The 13,949-nt window shown below is 41.7% G+C and overlaps 1 protein-coding gene and 1 long non-coding RNA gene across 4 annotated transcripts in view; one reads left to right on the top strand and one right to left on the bottom strand.

The window, feature by feature from the left end:
- Nucleotides 1-6,487, top strand: part of LOC140529203 (uncharacterized) — an 87,539-nt gene extending 81,052 nt beyond the window's left edge. The window contains exons 3-4 of the long non-coding RNA XR_011975452.1: nucleotides 383-513; nucleotides 4,828-6,487. This is a non-coding gene — a long non-coding RNA (uncharacterized lncRNA). The remainder of the gene's footprint in view (nucleotides 1-382; nucleotides 514-4,827) is intronic.
- The window catches only part of PARP1 (poly(ADP-ribose) polymerase 1), a 49,692-nt gene that overhangs the window by 20,565 nt on the left and 15,178 nt on the right, over nucleotides 1-13,949 (bottom strand). For 2 of the 3 annotated variants that reach the window (XM_072647689.1, XM_072647691.1), the window contains exons 4-9: nucleotides 13,448-13,662; nucleotides 11,055-11,151; nucleotides 8,845-8,961; nucleotides 6,650-6,853; nucleotides 1,915-2,059; nucleotides 706-846 (exon numbers count right to left, since the gene is read on the bottom strand). In XM_072647689.1, the coding sequence (XP_072503790.1) occupies nucleotides 706-846; nucleotides 1,915-2,059; nucleotides 6,650-6,853; nucleotides 8,845-8,961; nucleotides 11,055-11,151; nucleotides 13,448-13,662 (919 nt within the window). The remainder of the gene's footprint in view (nucleotides 1-705; nucleotides 847-1,914; nucleotides 2,060-6,649; nucleotides 6,854-8,844; nucleotides 8,962-11,054; nucleotides 11,152-13,447; nucleotides 13,663-13,949) is intronic. The other variant, XM_072647690.1, reaches the window with a different exon arrangement.

The following is a 13,949-nucleotide window of genomic DNA, read 5'->3' as shown; positions in this document are numbered from 1 at the left end:
CTGGGAACTAGTGAAAAGGTCTAAATTGTGTGGTCTTGCTTTATACCTGAAGCATGCCCCCTGCACACATCTATTCATAGGTAAGTCTTATTATATTCTTTAGCTTCAAACTTGAGATAATGAAATTCCTTGGACCAGGCAGTAAGTGTATACACAACCTGATTTCCCATGTGGCCTGCATGTGAGGAAAACAAACAAACAACTCCATATTAAATATTTAAGTCTAGAAACGGGAAATTTACCCAGATGACTTCCAAAGTTGTTAACAAAAGCACACTCAGGAAATGAGATGCATGAACACCAGCCATATGGTTTCCCTCCTGCCATTTAACCTGTGCATCTTCATTCACTCAGGTTAACTCATTACCTCTCTACTCTTTAGGTGAAACATTAAAAGGAATAATTTCAAGAGGACAATGTGAGGAGGGGAGAAGATTCTTCCACCCCAGGAAACCCCACTGCTGCTGAGCAACCATCACAGGGCTTTGGTTATCAGGCACTGAAGATTGAGAGGTGAAGCCTGCCTGTTTGTTCTCTAATTGTTTCACGCACCTTAGCTTTAGCTTTCTAATTAGACTGCCAGCTCTCTAAAAGCAGGATCAAGGTTCACTTTTCTGCAGAACCTAGCCCTGCAAGGCCCAGAGCGGTACAGACTAGGTTCCATGGACTCTAGAAATACAAGTACACTCACACAGACAAACTCACTTTTTGTACTAATGCAGAGGGAAGCTTTGTTAGCTGTCCCCGTCAGCTTCCCCCCAAGTTCTTCTACTGTGGCTTTCATTTCATCCTTGTTTTTGGAGAGCTTCCCCAGAGTCAGAATCTTCATGCTGGACAATGGCTTGTCTATGATGGAAAGAAACAAAACTATCAAGCAGAGATGACACTATGACTGCTCAGGGGAGTCAGACTAGCGGAGATGGGGGTGGGAAGAATGGGAGAGAAATCAGACACTGTACCAACCCAGTTCTGTGCAGATCATGAACACTGCCCCCTCCATCAGAGCTAAGAGTCTCGGCAAAAAAAAGATTCAAGTTGAAAAGAGTTAGGTCAGTAAGGAAACAGACCCTGCCTGTTTAAGGGATCACCAGCTCTGAGAAGCAGAAACAGAGAGAAGGGCCAGATAGAGGCCACAGAGGAAAAGACCAAAGGTAAGCACAGTACCCTGTTTTTTCTGAAAAGGTCAGCAGGAAGCTTTGGACTCAAAACTACATAAGCCAAAGGCCTCAGGACCACAGGGTCTTTAGAATCCAATAAACGATTAACAAGCAATTATTAAACATTCAATGTGTGCTGGTCTCTGGTGCCTACAAAGAGGCAACAAAGAAAAATCAAAGTTACTGTCCTCATGGAACTTACATTTATTTTATCTGAATGACAATGTGTGTGTGGTGTGTGTGTGTGTGTGTGTGTGTGTGAGTTTGTCCTTCATTGTTGAAGACCATGCCTTCAGAGAAATAATGACATGACTTGCACTTGACTTTGAGTCTGAGGGAGGGCTGATCTGAATGAAAATTAAAAAAAAAAAAGCTTCACGTGGTCTTTTGATACCTCTTGGAAAGGGGGCAGGGGAGGGAAAGAAAAGCATCTGAAGACAGGAGGAAAAGGAATTGCCTCTGTCATATCCTGAGAAGCAGGGGAAACAGAAAGACCTCTATAACAGAGAGGTCCCAGAAAAACAAGGCTCCTCATTAACTAGGTCAAAGGTGATAAGGCCCCCTACTTTGAGCCAACATAAACCTTACATACAGGCTCCCCCACAACCCCCTTTGCAGCTGCTGCAAATGAAAAAACAACAAAAACAAGGCTTAAAAAAAAATGATAAAGAAATTTGCAGATGGCCAAGCCAGGTAGGTTTGCTGGGTTTCCAGAGAAGAGCCTCAAGAGGGAGTGCCTAGATCCTTAGCCACTTACCTGGTGGGGCTGAGGAGTTCACGGTGGGAGGGGCTGCCACTGAAGAGGGGAGTGGTTTTGAAGTTGGGGTATTAGCTTCTGGGGGGAACACTCGGTCCTGCTTTTTGCATTTAAATTTTTTGAGGTAAGAGATTTCCCGGAACTCCTATGAAACAGAAGTTTAAGGAGGTCAGAAGTCAGCATTGCCCTTAAAACAGTTGTTGCTGATGTCTGAAAATCTTTCCTATGCGGGGTTTTGTCTTGGAGCAGACATTTCGCTAAGTTATTATTGTAGTCTTTAAATTAAAAAAAAAAAAAGGAACTTCGCTTAGCAAAAACCCGAGTCAATTAGACAGAACGGTGAGAGAAGACAGCAGCATGCCAAGGGCTGTAGAGTCAGAGAACCTGAGTTCAAATCTTGCCCCCAACACTTTCTGATGACCTTTGGTACCTCAGGCAGCGACCACCCAGTCCTGGCTCTGGTCACCTAACATGCCTGAAGATCACCCTCTAGACTTTTCTTGCATTTATGTCATAAAACCTGGTGTCCAGAACTCAACTCAGAGTATGTGAGGTCCTGTTACCTCCCTTTGTTGTAAGCACTTATTTTTTGTTGTTGCTCAGTCATTTCTGTCTGTCTGACTCTTCATGACCCCCATTTGGTGTTTTCTTGGCAAAGATATTGGAATGGTCTGCCATTTCCTTCTCCAGTGTCAAAGGCTGTGTTTGAACTCAGGTTTTCCTGACTCCATGCCCCTCTACCCACTATACCACCTATCTGCCCAAGCACTTATTACACTTACATATTATAAAGCTCCATAATTTTATCATTTTATGTGTCCTCTCCACCAAAGAAGATCACAACCTCTCTGCACCTTACAACTAGCCTCTGTAATTGTGGTGGCCAAACACTGATCAAGGTGAGGCATCTTGCCAACTTAGGTGGGCTGCTCCCAGGTGAGATGTGTCTTCTCAATGAAGCCTTTTCAGTGTGGGAGGAACTGCCAGGGCTCATGCCCTATTTTGGGAGCTCAGGATCATCTCCATGCTAACGGGTCACTGGTCTTTACTTTAGTGAAGGATTTTATTTGTTTTGTTTTTGCTAGGCAATCAGTATTAAGTGACTCACCCAGGGTCATATAGTTAGTATGTGTCAACTGTCTGAGGCAACATTTGAACTTCGTTCTCCTGACTCCAGGGTCAGTGTGTTATTCACTGTACCACCTAGCTACTCCAGTGAAGGATTTTAAAAGCTATATATTTTTTGCTGTTGTTGTTTAAAAGCTCTCTATTTTTTGTTGTTTTCTGTTGCTGTTTTGTTTCCCACGTAGGGGAATTTCTAGAGATGAAACTCTATCAAAGTAGAATGAGAATTATCCTCTAATTTATAAACCTAAAGAGACAGTCATAGAAAAGTCACCTCAACTAAACTAAAATAGAGCTAAGAATGCCTGCAGTACCTCTCTCTTGGGGATGTTGAGCAGATTAAATGAAATAACTTTGGGTGAAGCATTTTACAAAGGTTAAAAGCACATATATGCCAGTTATTATTCTCAGTGCAGATTCTACTTATCATGGCATTGTTGATTCATACTGAGCTCTGGAGTCCATTCACCTCATTAACCCCTGGGTCTTCTAGGTGTGAATTATTAAGGTTTGTCTCTCCATTCCCGCATTTGTAGTGTTATTTTTAAACTCAAATGCAAGACTTTATTGACCCCTAAGTTTCATAATTTCCTTTTTGAATTTTGATTTAGTCATCCTGGGCATTAATTCAACAAACATGTATTAAGAGGCTACTGTGTGCCAGGCACTGTGCTAAACATTAGCTATTTCTTTCACGTGCATGTCAATTGAACAAGACAGTAAACCACGTCTTCACCCAAGTAACTGTCATATTTCAAATTGTTAAGTTTCCATGACAAATGCTGGAGGGGTTGCAGGAAAACAAGTACATTAATGCAGTGCTGGCAGAGCTGTGAACTGGTCCAGTCATTCTGCAAAACAATTTGGAACTGTGCCCCCAAACATAACTACACTGAGCATACCAGAAAGAGGAAAAGGACCCATATATGCAAACTATTTATAGCAGTTCTTTTTTTGTGAGAGGAAAGAAAAAGAATCAAAGGGGGTGCCTATCAACTGAGGAATAGCTGAATAAATTATGGCACAGGAATATAATAGAATACTACTGTGCTGTAAAAAATCATGATTTGCATGAACTGATGCAGACTGAAGTGAACAAAACCTGAAGAACAACTTATCCAACACTGTAAATATAAACAAGAACTTGGATCAATGCAATGACCAATCATGATTTCAGATAGAGAAGCATGTTTAAAACCTCTGTTTCAGTAAAACACCCTGTCTATTAAATATTTTTTTTCCTAAATTCCTTTCCAGTCTCCAGGGAAAAGCCCCAGTCAAGGTCAAAAATATTTTTTCTTAGGGAAATGGTTAAAGATGGTACCCAATCTTTGAACAAAGAATAATGCTAGTCTAATTTACATCATTGTCTTCCCTACTCAGAAAAGATCCAATTAAATGTCCTCTATTCCAAAGAATGGAGACATCCTGGCAGCTCCAACGCAGAAAATTCTATTGCTCTCCCACAAACCCTTCTCAGGGAGTAGTCCAGGAGGGAGTGGGAGGGTGACTACTCAACAATTCTGCAATGTTAACTAACTAATCCAAACTGCATTTTCATGTACTTTGGATGTTTTCCTGGTTCAAGATTCCTGTCATTGTTATCTAAAGTTGTGCTGAGACAGAGTCATAGTGGAGCACATAGGGGGAAGAGTAGGGGAAGTATGCCAATTTGGGTCTCTCTTCAAGCTGGAAATGCTTGGATAATAACTTAAAATAAAATTTTATTCTGGTAGACTTGAAACTATAAACGCAGAGTACAGCATTAATATTTTTTCTTTGTTACAGAGGACTGATGATGAACACTATTCACCCTCAAACAGAAATGGACTCAAGATGAAGGATGAGACAGGCATATGGCCAATGTGGTAATATATTTTGCTTGACTATGCATATGTTAGTAGAGTTTTGTTTATCTTGGTTTCCCTCCTCTCCTTAATCAGGGAAGAAAAAGATGTGAGGAAAAGAAAATAAATGTTTGCTAACTGAAAAACAAAAGAAAAAAAGGGCAGTTTTCAAACTTAATCCCTTTGTTCTACTATGCCAATTAAAACAATTTTTTTTTTGGATCACTGTAGTTTGGCCTGCATTGTAAATAAAGACTAGGTTATTAAATGGAGGCAGTCAGGTGGCATAGTGGATAAGAGCACTGGGCCTGGAGTGAGAAAGACCAGAGTTCAAATCTGACATCAGACACTTACTAGCTGTGTGATTCTGGGCAAGTCACTCAAACCATGCCTGCATTAAAATGAGAAGGAAATGATAAACCATTCTAGTATCTTTGCTAAGAAAACCCCATGGATAGTTGGATATTTGGTCCACAGAGTCATGAAGAGTTGGACATTCACTAAACAACAACAAAAGGCAATGAATTACTCTCAAAGGAAAGTTTGTAAAGCAAACCCCAAATGTTTCATATATAGTATTTAGGGGTATACAAAAAATGAGCCTGAGATTCACATTGAGTTGGAAACACTTTGGAAAATAGCTAAGCAATTTGGAACTATGCCCAAATGTGCATACCCTTTGACCCAGCAATACTGCTTCTACGTCTGTATCCCAAAGATATCATAAAAATAAGAAAAGGACCCCACGTACAAAAATATCTAGAGCAGTTTTCTTTGTGGGGGCCAAGAACTGGAAATTGAAGGAATGTCCATCAATTAGGGAATGGCTGAACAAGTTGTGGTATATCTGCCATGAAATACTACCGTACTATAAGAAAAAAATAAACAGGCGGACTTCAGAAAAGACTTCTATGAACTGATGCTGAATGAAGTGAGCAACCAGAAGAACACTGTACACAGTAATAGCCACAATGTGCAAAGACTGTTTTATGATAGACTTAGCCCTTCTCAGCAATGCAAGGACCTAAAACATTTCCAAAAGACTTATGATGCAAAATGTCATCCACATCCAGAGAAAGAACTACGGAGTTGGAACACAGAATGAAGCAGACTACTTTCTCTTTTGTTTTGTTTTTCTCATGGTTTCTCCGATTTGTTTTAATTCTTCTATGCAACATGACTAATGTGAAATGTGTTTAATAAGAACGTACTTGTAGAAGTCATAAGATGGGATGCCATCTTGGGGACGGAAAGGGAGAAAATATGGAACTTATGGAAGTGATTATTGAAAGCTGAAAATAAATAAATAAATTTGAAAAAAAGAAAAAAAAATAGCTCCTCTCTAATACTTTTAAAGATTGCAAAACTGTAGCTCAAGCTTGCCTCCTGAAAAGAGAGATCCAAAGGCAAATTCCTCCCTTCTTTGAAGAGACAGAAGACTATTAAAGCTTAAAATGACTCTAAGACTTCTAAGGTGCACTATACACTGTCAGATGTGGTTGATATGTGGTTAGTTTTGCTGAATTGCTTTGTTCCCTCTTTATGATTTATTCTGGGAAATGTAGGGGGAGGGATATGTTTGGAAATAAAGGTGATGTAAAGAAGGATGATCAATTTTTTTTTTTAAAAGATAACCATGTTCTTGCTCATACAGAAGACACTGGATCTGCTGTGCAGTGGCCTCAGGAGCAGGGTTGGGGGGAGGATAAGGAGTAAGCCCATGAATCCTATCCAGCTCTCAAACGCCGAGTCTGCCCACTTACTTTGGGGATGGTCCACTCCTGTCGGTTAGGAGTCTGTGTCTTGGCCACGCACTTGGTCCAGGCAGTGATGTCTCCAGTGCAGTAGTATGCATCACTTTTGAAGACAAACTGTCCCTTACACTCTTCACAGGGAAGAAGAGCTCCAAAAGCCATCCCATCAGCCACTCTGTCCAGTATCTTCAGCGAGAAAAGTAACAAATAAGCCTAAACACATCAAAGAACTATGGAGGGCATTGAGAAGAGAGAAAATACACCTGTCTACTATAAGCTGGAAAAATTTAGACAATAATAGGCATTTATTCAGCACCTGCTTTAGGTATTGTACTAAGCACTAGGGACAGAAGACAAAAATGAAACTGTCTCAGCCCTCAAGGAGCTTATATCCTATCATGGGGAGACAGCAAATACACAAACATATACAAAATAAATACAATGAAATTTTTTCTTAGAAGGGCACTAACTGCTGGAGGAATCAGGAAAGGAGTTATGTAGAAAGAGAAACTTGAATTGAATTTTAAAGTAAATACGGGATCCTAAGTAGTGCAGCCGAAGTGGGAGTGTACTCCAAACATGAAGAGAGGGCCAATGAAGCCACAGATCTAGGAGATGGGAGTGTTTGGTTTAAGGACAACAAGGTGGAGAGTTTGCATGGACCACAGCGTAAGAGGAAAAGTAAGGTAAAATAAAGTTGGAAAGGTAGAGTGGGGCTACATTCTGAAAGTCAATAAAAGGCTGAACCTCAGTTCAGTCTGTATTTGATTCTACAGGCAAAAAGCCACTGGCCTTTATTAAAGTCACCTCACTTTCGGAAAAATCCCATGACAATTGTATAACAAAGGATGATTGGAGAGGGGAAGTAGTTGAGGTAGGGAGGCCAATTAGGAGGCTGTCACAGAAGAAGTGAAATAGGGTGGTAACTGTGAGTAAAGTGTAGGGGAGAATACTGTAGGAAAACTGTCAACAGCTCATAAGTGACGGGACATGAATAGAAGGAGAGTGAAGGGTCCTGGACAACAGCAAGAAGGATGGTGTGCAAATACCCACTAAAGTGGTCCTTCTATTCATATACTGGGGGTGTGTGTGTGTGTGTGTGTGTGTGTGTGTGTGTGTGTGTGTGTGTGTGTGTGTGTGTGTGTGTGTGTGTGTGTGTGTCTCTGTGTGTCTGTGTCTGTCTGTGTGTGTCTGTGTGTGTGTATTCTTTTTGGGAACTTACATCCAGCCCCCTAAGTTTCTTTCATAAATGCATACTACCCTCTTCGTGGGACACAAAACTCAAGGACCTTCCAAAATCACTGCATATACATCACTGGCACTATGTTATTCCTAGAATAAATGAAAGCATAAAAGGACAATATTATGTATTCAATTCTACCCTTCACTCTTGCCCAAGTGTATGAAGGACTGTAACCTGAAGGTCAAAGTGGATCCTGCTGTGATGGGAAATGGACCCTTCTACATTCTGACATCTCAAGAATAGCAGCTTTATTCACAGACCAACTTGGGAACCTAAGATATTCTATGGTGTAGATTGGGGTGTCAAAAACTCCCCAGTGCTCTCAAAGCAGATTAAAATCTAATTTAGAAATATTTAACAAAACAAAGACATAATAATACAACATAGATTATGTTAATCTATGGTTTTCTAAGTCAATATGTGGCATGGATCCCTTTCTATATCAGTCTGATAGACAGCAGCATTGAGCACAATAAAAAACAATCCAACTCCAAGCCCGATGTTCATACATGGATATCACCAAAGGTAGAATATAAGCTCCTTCGGAGTAGGAAGTTTTATTTTATGTTTCAATCCCTAGTGGAGTGCCTGAACTCAATAAATGCTTGAACTGAAATGAATAAAAGTATCAGTTATGAGGGGAGCAGAGGGACATGGTGTAACCTGATACTGTGGAGGGTGAGGTTGACAGATCACCTGAGTTTGAGAGTTCTGAGCTGAAACAGGACTGAGAGGCTCACTGGGTGTCAGTACCAAGCCCCAGAAGGGATGGGGGGATGCACCCACCTGGCTATATAAGAAAGGGAGAGAACCAGAGCAGCTGAATTAGCTGCCATGCCAATCACTATTAAGCTTGGGCTGGTGAAGAATGGCTTCACTTTGAGCTTGGGTGAGATAAGGAGACCTGGTTTCAAAAATAAAGACAATGTAAAACCCACCCACTCACATGCTGTCTACTCACCGCAGAGTCCCCAGAAGGCACTTCCTGCTTGTTGGCTATCAGCAGCTCTTTCAGGTCATTTGTAGAGCAGACTTTCTTCAGTTCATCTTTGATGTTCCAGATGAGCTCTGTTTGTGTCTGTAGTAGAGAAGGCAGCTCAAAGACCTGTTGTGAACACCTGATTCTTGCTCTCCCTGAAGGACTAGTCCCAGATACTATTCAATGATCTCCCTTTCAGAGGCAGGCAAATCACTGGGCCAAATTTCTAGTCTTGGGGTCACATACCTACTGAGGCTTCAACTGATAATGGCGGTGAGAGAGAAGGGAAGACATAGAACCCGTGATTTTGTTAGTATGGGGAATTCCTAATGAGAAATTCTCTTTATCCAAATCATTCCTCTACTTCCTGCCCTCTTCAGCATCCCCCAACAGTATGCCCATGAAGCTATCCCTGTAAGTCCCTAAGCAGCTAATCTATCTTACTAGTTTCTACTCAAACCTCACTTAACCTCCTATGAGAAAATATGAAATATCCCTCCAAGACAGCCTCGAAATTGTGATTCTTATAAACCAGTGGTACCAGTGATGTAACCCTGAGGACACAGATGAAACGACTGTTATCCAAAAAGCTACTTACTGACCCTATTCCCACAGGGATCAAGTATAGGGGGTCTTTAAACTTTTTCTACTTTTCATTTCCTGGAAATCTAAAGATCATGGGGGTAGGGGTTCTGACAATGTGTTACAATGCAATGAAGAGTATAAAGGAAAGGAAGAAAAGAAATAAGTGTTTATTAAGCACCAAATATGTGCTAGGTGTTATGACAAGACGTTTTCTAGGAACCTACCAGTCAGCAGCTTTGATTAAGTACTTAACTATGTGCCTACTCTCCAAGAGCTCACATTCTAATGGGAAAGACAACTTGTAAATAACTAGGTGACTAAAAGATCTATAAAGCCCATGAAAGGTGATCTTAGAAGGGGAAGACACTAGCAGGAAAGACCTTCTGCATAATCAACATGCAAGTTCTCCCACCGCCCCAGCAGATTCTTCAGAATCATTAAGAAAAAGCAAACCAACACAAAACACTCAGCATAAAAGCCAGGCTGCAATGCAACCCAACTGAAGGTTTCAACTTGTACAAAATTAAAAAAAATTTTTTTGGGGAAGATGTGTACACTAAGTTTTTCATTTTTATGAAATTGCTAAGGAAGCCAAATAAAACATGACTTCTGTTAGGCCCTGAACACCAAAACTATGAGGCTGAATAAGGATTCACTGCCCATGCAGAAAGGCCAAGCAGGTGCCTCGAAGTAAGGACTCGGTATTGCTACATCCAACTCTCACATTAAATTTCTTCTGGTGACCTTATTAACATTCTTTAACAGAGAATTACAAATGGAACTATGGTGCCTGGTGGCATGGTAATTTAAACGGGAAGATCTTTCCCATTCATTAATAAGCCTATGTGACCTGCCCTGGTCACAGAGTCTGTGGTGGGAGAAACTTGCTGAATGGGTGGAACAAGAAGAGGCAGAGCTACAGCAGAGCTGCGAGGAAGTTAGTTAAAGAGCAATCAGAGCTGGGAAAGGCAGCAACTAGCATGAGTTCGAGAGCTTGTCTGTGATGTGTTTAAGCGAGTTGGTTTGTGGAAAGCCTAACAGAGGAAGGCTTGGGGATGGGGTTGCCTTCTGCATTGTTATTGTGTATGGATTTTTTTGCTGTTGTGATGGATTTGGCTTTCTGGTATTTGAATAAATATTTTGGTTCTGTCTTCCATGTGGAGTTGTGTATTTCATGATTCAGAATTATGTTGGCATGTTCATGGCTGCTGGAGGCTCTGTGAATATTGCGTTGGCACTACACCTGGTTCTGGTCAGTAACAATGATTAGCTTTCTTTTGCAGCTCATATTTTCTCCTCCTCCTCAAGTGTCTCTCTGTGAGAGGTCTTTACATGGTGAAACTCACTTCTCATGTGGGTAGGTGGGTAAGATAGGCACAAGCCGGACTGCAGAAGTCACTCTATGCTTACTGAGAAGTGCCCCTTCCCTGAGACTTGTTCTGACAGACACACGCCCACAGCACAAATGCATCTGGCTCACTGTTGCGACAGGTGTAGGCTGAGAAAAGTGGGCTCTGCTTCTCTTTGGAAGGCTTTTTTTGAAAACTGTCACGCACAATTTACGGACAGGGAAGGAGGGAGACATGGATTAAATAAAATGTGCTAACCTTGAAGAGCTTCTCCTGTTTCGTCTCTTTGTCCTTTTCTTTCTTGGCCTTTTTCTTGGCTACATTGTCTCCATCTACCTCGTCTCCTTTCCTCTTCCTGGAAGAGATACAGATACATGAGAGGACAGCTTCCCCCAAGCCACAGCAATGCCTTTCCTTTCTGATAGACATCTGGACAATCTCTGGGTTCTTCTGGTGGGGGTGTGTAGTAGTGATGGTCAGCTTTCAGTTAGTGAAGAGTGTATTGGACTTGGAAAGACAACAGACGTGGGCAGATCACTTAACCTCTCAGCCCATTTCCTTGTTTCAAAGAGGAACATAACACTTGTAGCACCTCTCTAAAAGGCTGCTGTGAGGATTAAAATCCTGTGTAATGGAGTCCTATATAAATGTTTGCTATGTTTAACACCATCCTTCCTGGCCAAGACCAACTTCTAAATTAAAATATAGATGCATTTTCTTTGAGTATCCCCAGATGCCCTGAGGAGAAAGCCAGAATTTGCATAAAGCAACAGAGAAACTAGGAAGCTCAAGTCACAAAACACCCAGACACAAGAACTACGTGATGTCAGTGCATGGCAAATAGTTGTTGCCCAAGAAAGAGGACTGAGTGCCAGGGAGTTAATTTGTAAAAGGCTTGGCATTATTATGTGTCACTCACCCCATGGGTAACCATGATACAAGGACCAAGGGGACAGGAGAGAAAGGGAGGAAAAGAACCTGGTTAAGTCTGGTGAAACACACATGGCTCTTGGTACAAGTAGTTTCAGGCAAAGAGGGAGCCAGGACTGGCCCCCAGACCATACCCAGGGAAAAGGAAGAACCAGTCAGAGGCTGTAGATAGCACCCCAGGAGAGAAAAAAGGACACATGCTACAGTAGTCCAAGTGTTCAAATCCTAGCTGTCACTCACTGCTCTGTGGCCAGAGGCCAAGTATTTCTCATCTTGTAGCTTCAGGTTCCTCATCCACCAAGTACAGGATCTCTAAGGTTCTTTCCAGGTCTATATCTATAATACTATGTGCAAAACATCAATGAAAAGCGAAGGATGGAATCATGCCAGTGTGGCTTTTATCATCTATTCCTACGTGACATCAGCAGTATAATCTCTGAACACAACAAGAGCCACAGAGGCCGAGAGCTCATCAATTTCATATTTATGCCATTTTATAACCATATTAAAAAAACTTCACACCAGGGCTCCTTTGTAAGAAGTGATGCCTGGAGGATTTATGCTGTCCTGTGCCTGATTTTATGTTACACAAATTTCACTGTATGGCTATACTTTGCATATGTTGGGAAAGTCAGTTTTGTCCTTTAAATTCATCACCACCACCCCTTCCCCAAGCAGACAGTAGCTTCCTTTTCTCATGACATTTGTGGAAGCGGGAGAAGGGAGAATGATGTTGGTCAATGGTGAAACAGAGGCCAGAATCCAAATTTTGTCTCCCAATCTGAGGTGCACTTTCCCCCAGCCTCTGTTTAATCAAGCAGATAGAAACATGAACAGAGATAACCTATTACAATAATCTATAATACTATAGTCCTAGCACAATGCTAGAGCACAGCTCTTTGTCCTGGCAAGGAAATTGTTGCCACTCTTACCAGTTTAGACTTCTTTCCAGTAATCTCACTGGACAGAGGATCAGTAAGTGTACAACCTACCCTTTGTTTTGATTATCTGCACCTATGTCTTCTCTCCCTATTAAGGATTAAGCTTCTTGAAAGCAGGATCTGTAATTGGCTATCTCCATCTATCTCAGAAGTGGCTGGCTGGCACAATCCCTTGCCCATAGGAGGTGTTCCTCATCACCTCTTGCCTGGATTACAACAAAAACTCCCTAACTGGTCTCCCTATCTTGATTCTCTCTCTGTACCAATTCCATCCTCCATATAGCCATCCAAGTAATTTTCCTGAGATCCAGGCTACCACTGCCTCTGGGATCAAACATAAATCCATCTGTTTGGCATTTAAAGCCCCTCATAATCTGGCCCTACCATACCCTTCCAGCTTTAGTAGACATTATTCCTCTCATTATGTCTTCTAGGGTGCAGCTAAACTGGCCCTTTTGCTGCTCCTCACACATGATGCTCCAACTCCTGTCTCTTGAGCCTCCCTCTTTCAGGCCTAACACACAGAGGAATCAAGCAATTAAATGTTGGTTGATTGCTTGGATGATTGTTAAAAGCTCCTGAAGTAAATTTAAGATGTACCTACTATACAAGATGGGGGAAAAGGGAGACAAAATATTCTTTATATTATGCTTTGCATGACTTCATTCTCTTTAGGCTCTGCTCCTGACCTTCTGGACTTTAAAGTCAGGCCTCACCAACTCAGGATGGTGAAAGGCTGTTGTGATGACTACAGCTGTCCAGTGCCCTTCCCCTACCCACCCTTCAGTCTTGATCGCTGGGAGCTGTTTCTTGAGGGTCTCCTTGTCCTCTGGCTGCAGGATACTGAATCCTTTGAGCTGGCTAGCACTGTATTGAGGCAGGAATCCAAGTTCATCTCGGCATTTGACGAAGCAGTTTGGATGGTACCACCGGTCAATCATCCCCAGCTGAGGTTTCTCTGGATCAATCATTTTCTTGGACAGACGTACCTGACCCTGGGAAGGAAGACCAGAAGTGCAAGACAGACATATAGTATAGTCAGATCTAACTTGGGAGAACAACCTTGCCGGAAACTCAAATGAAGGTTTAGTCTTCCAGACTGCCAGTAGATAGTGAGGAAAAACAACTTTTAAATTTAATGAGTCTCATTCCTTCCCTAATAATTTTCAGGGTAAACTGACCTAAGATGCAGGTTCTGGGCTGGAAAAGGGCCTTGGATGTCATCTAAAACAGGTCAAACTTGTTTACAGCTGCAAAACACTTCAGGATGCCTCAACTATAC

Source organism: Notamacropus eugenii, chromosome 2, assembly GCF_028372415.1.
Source record: "Notamacropus eugenii isolate mMacEug1 chromosome 2, mMacEug1.pri_v2, whole genome shotgun sequence".
In the NCBI taxonomy this organism is placed as follows: Eukaryota; Metazoa; Chordata; class Mammalia; order Diprotodontia; family Macropodidae; genus Notamacropus; species Notamacropus eugenii.
Note: the sequence above shows the minus strand (reverse complement) of the source record. Positions and strands in the feature narration are given on the sequence as shown.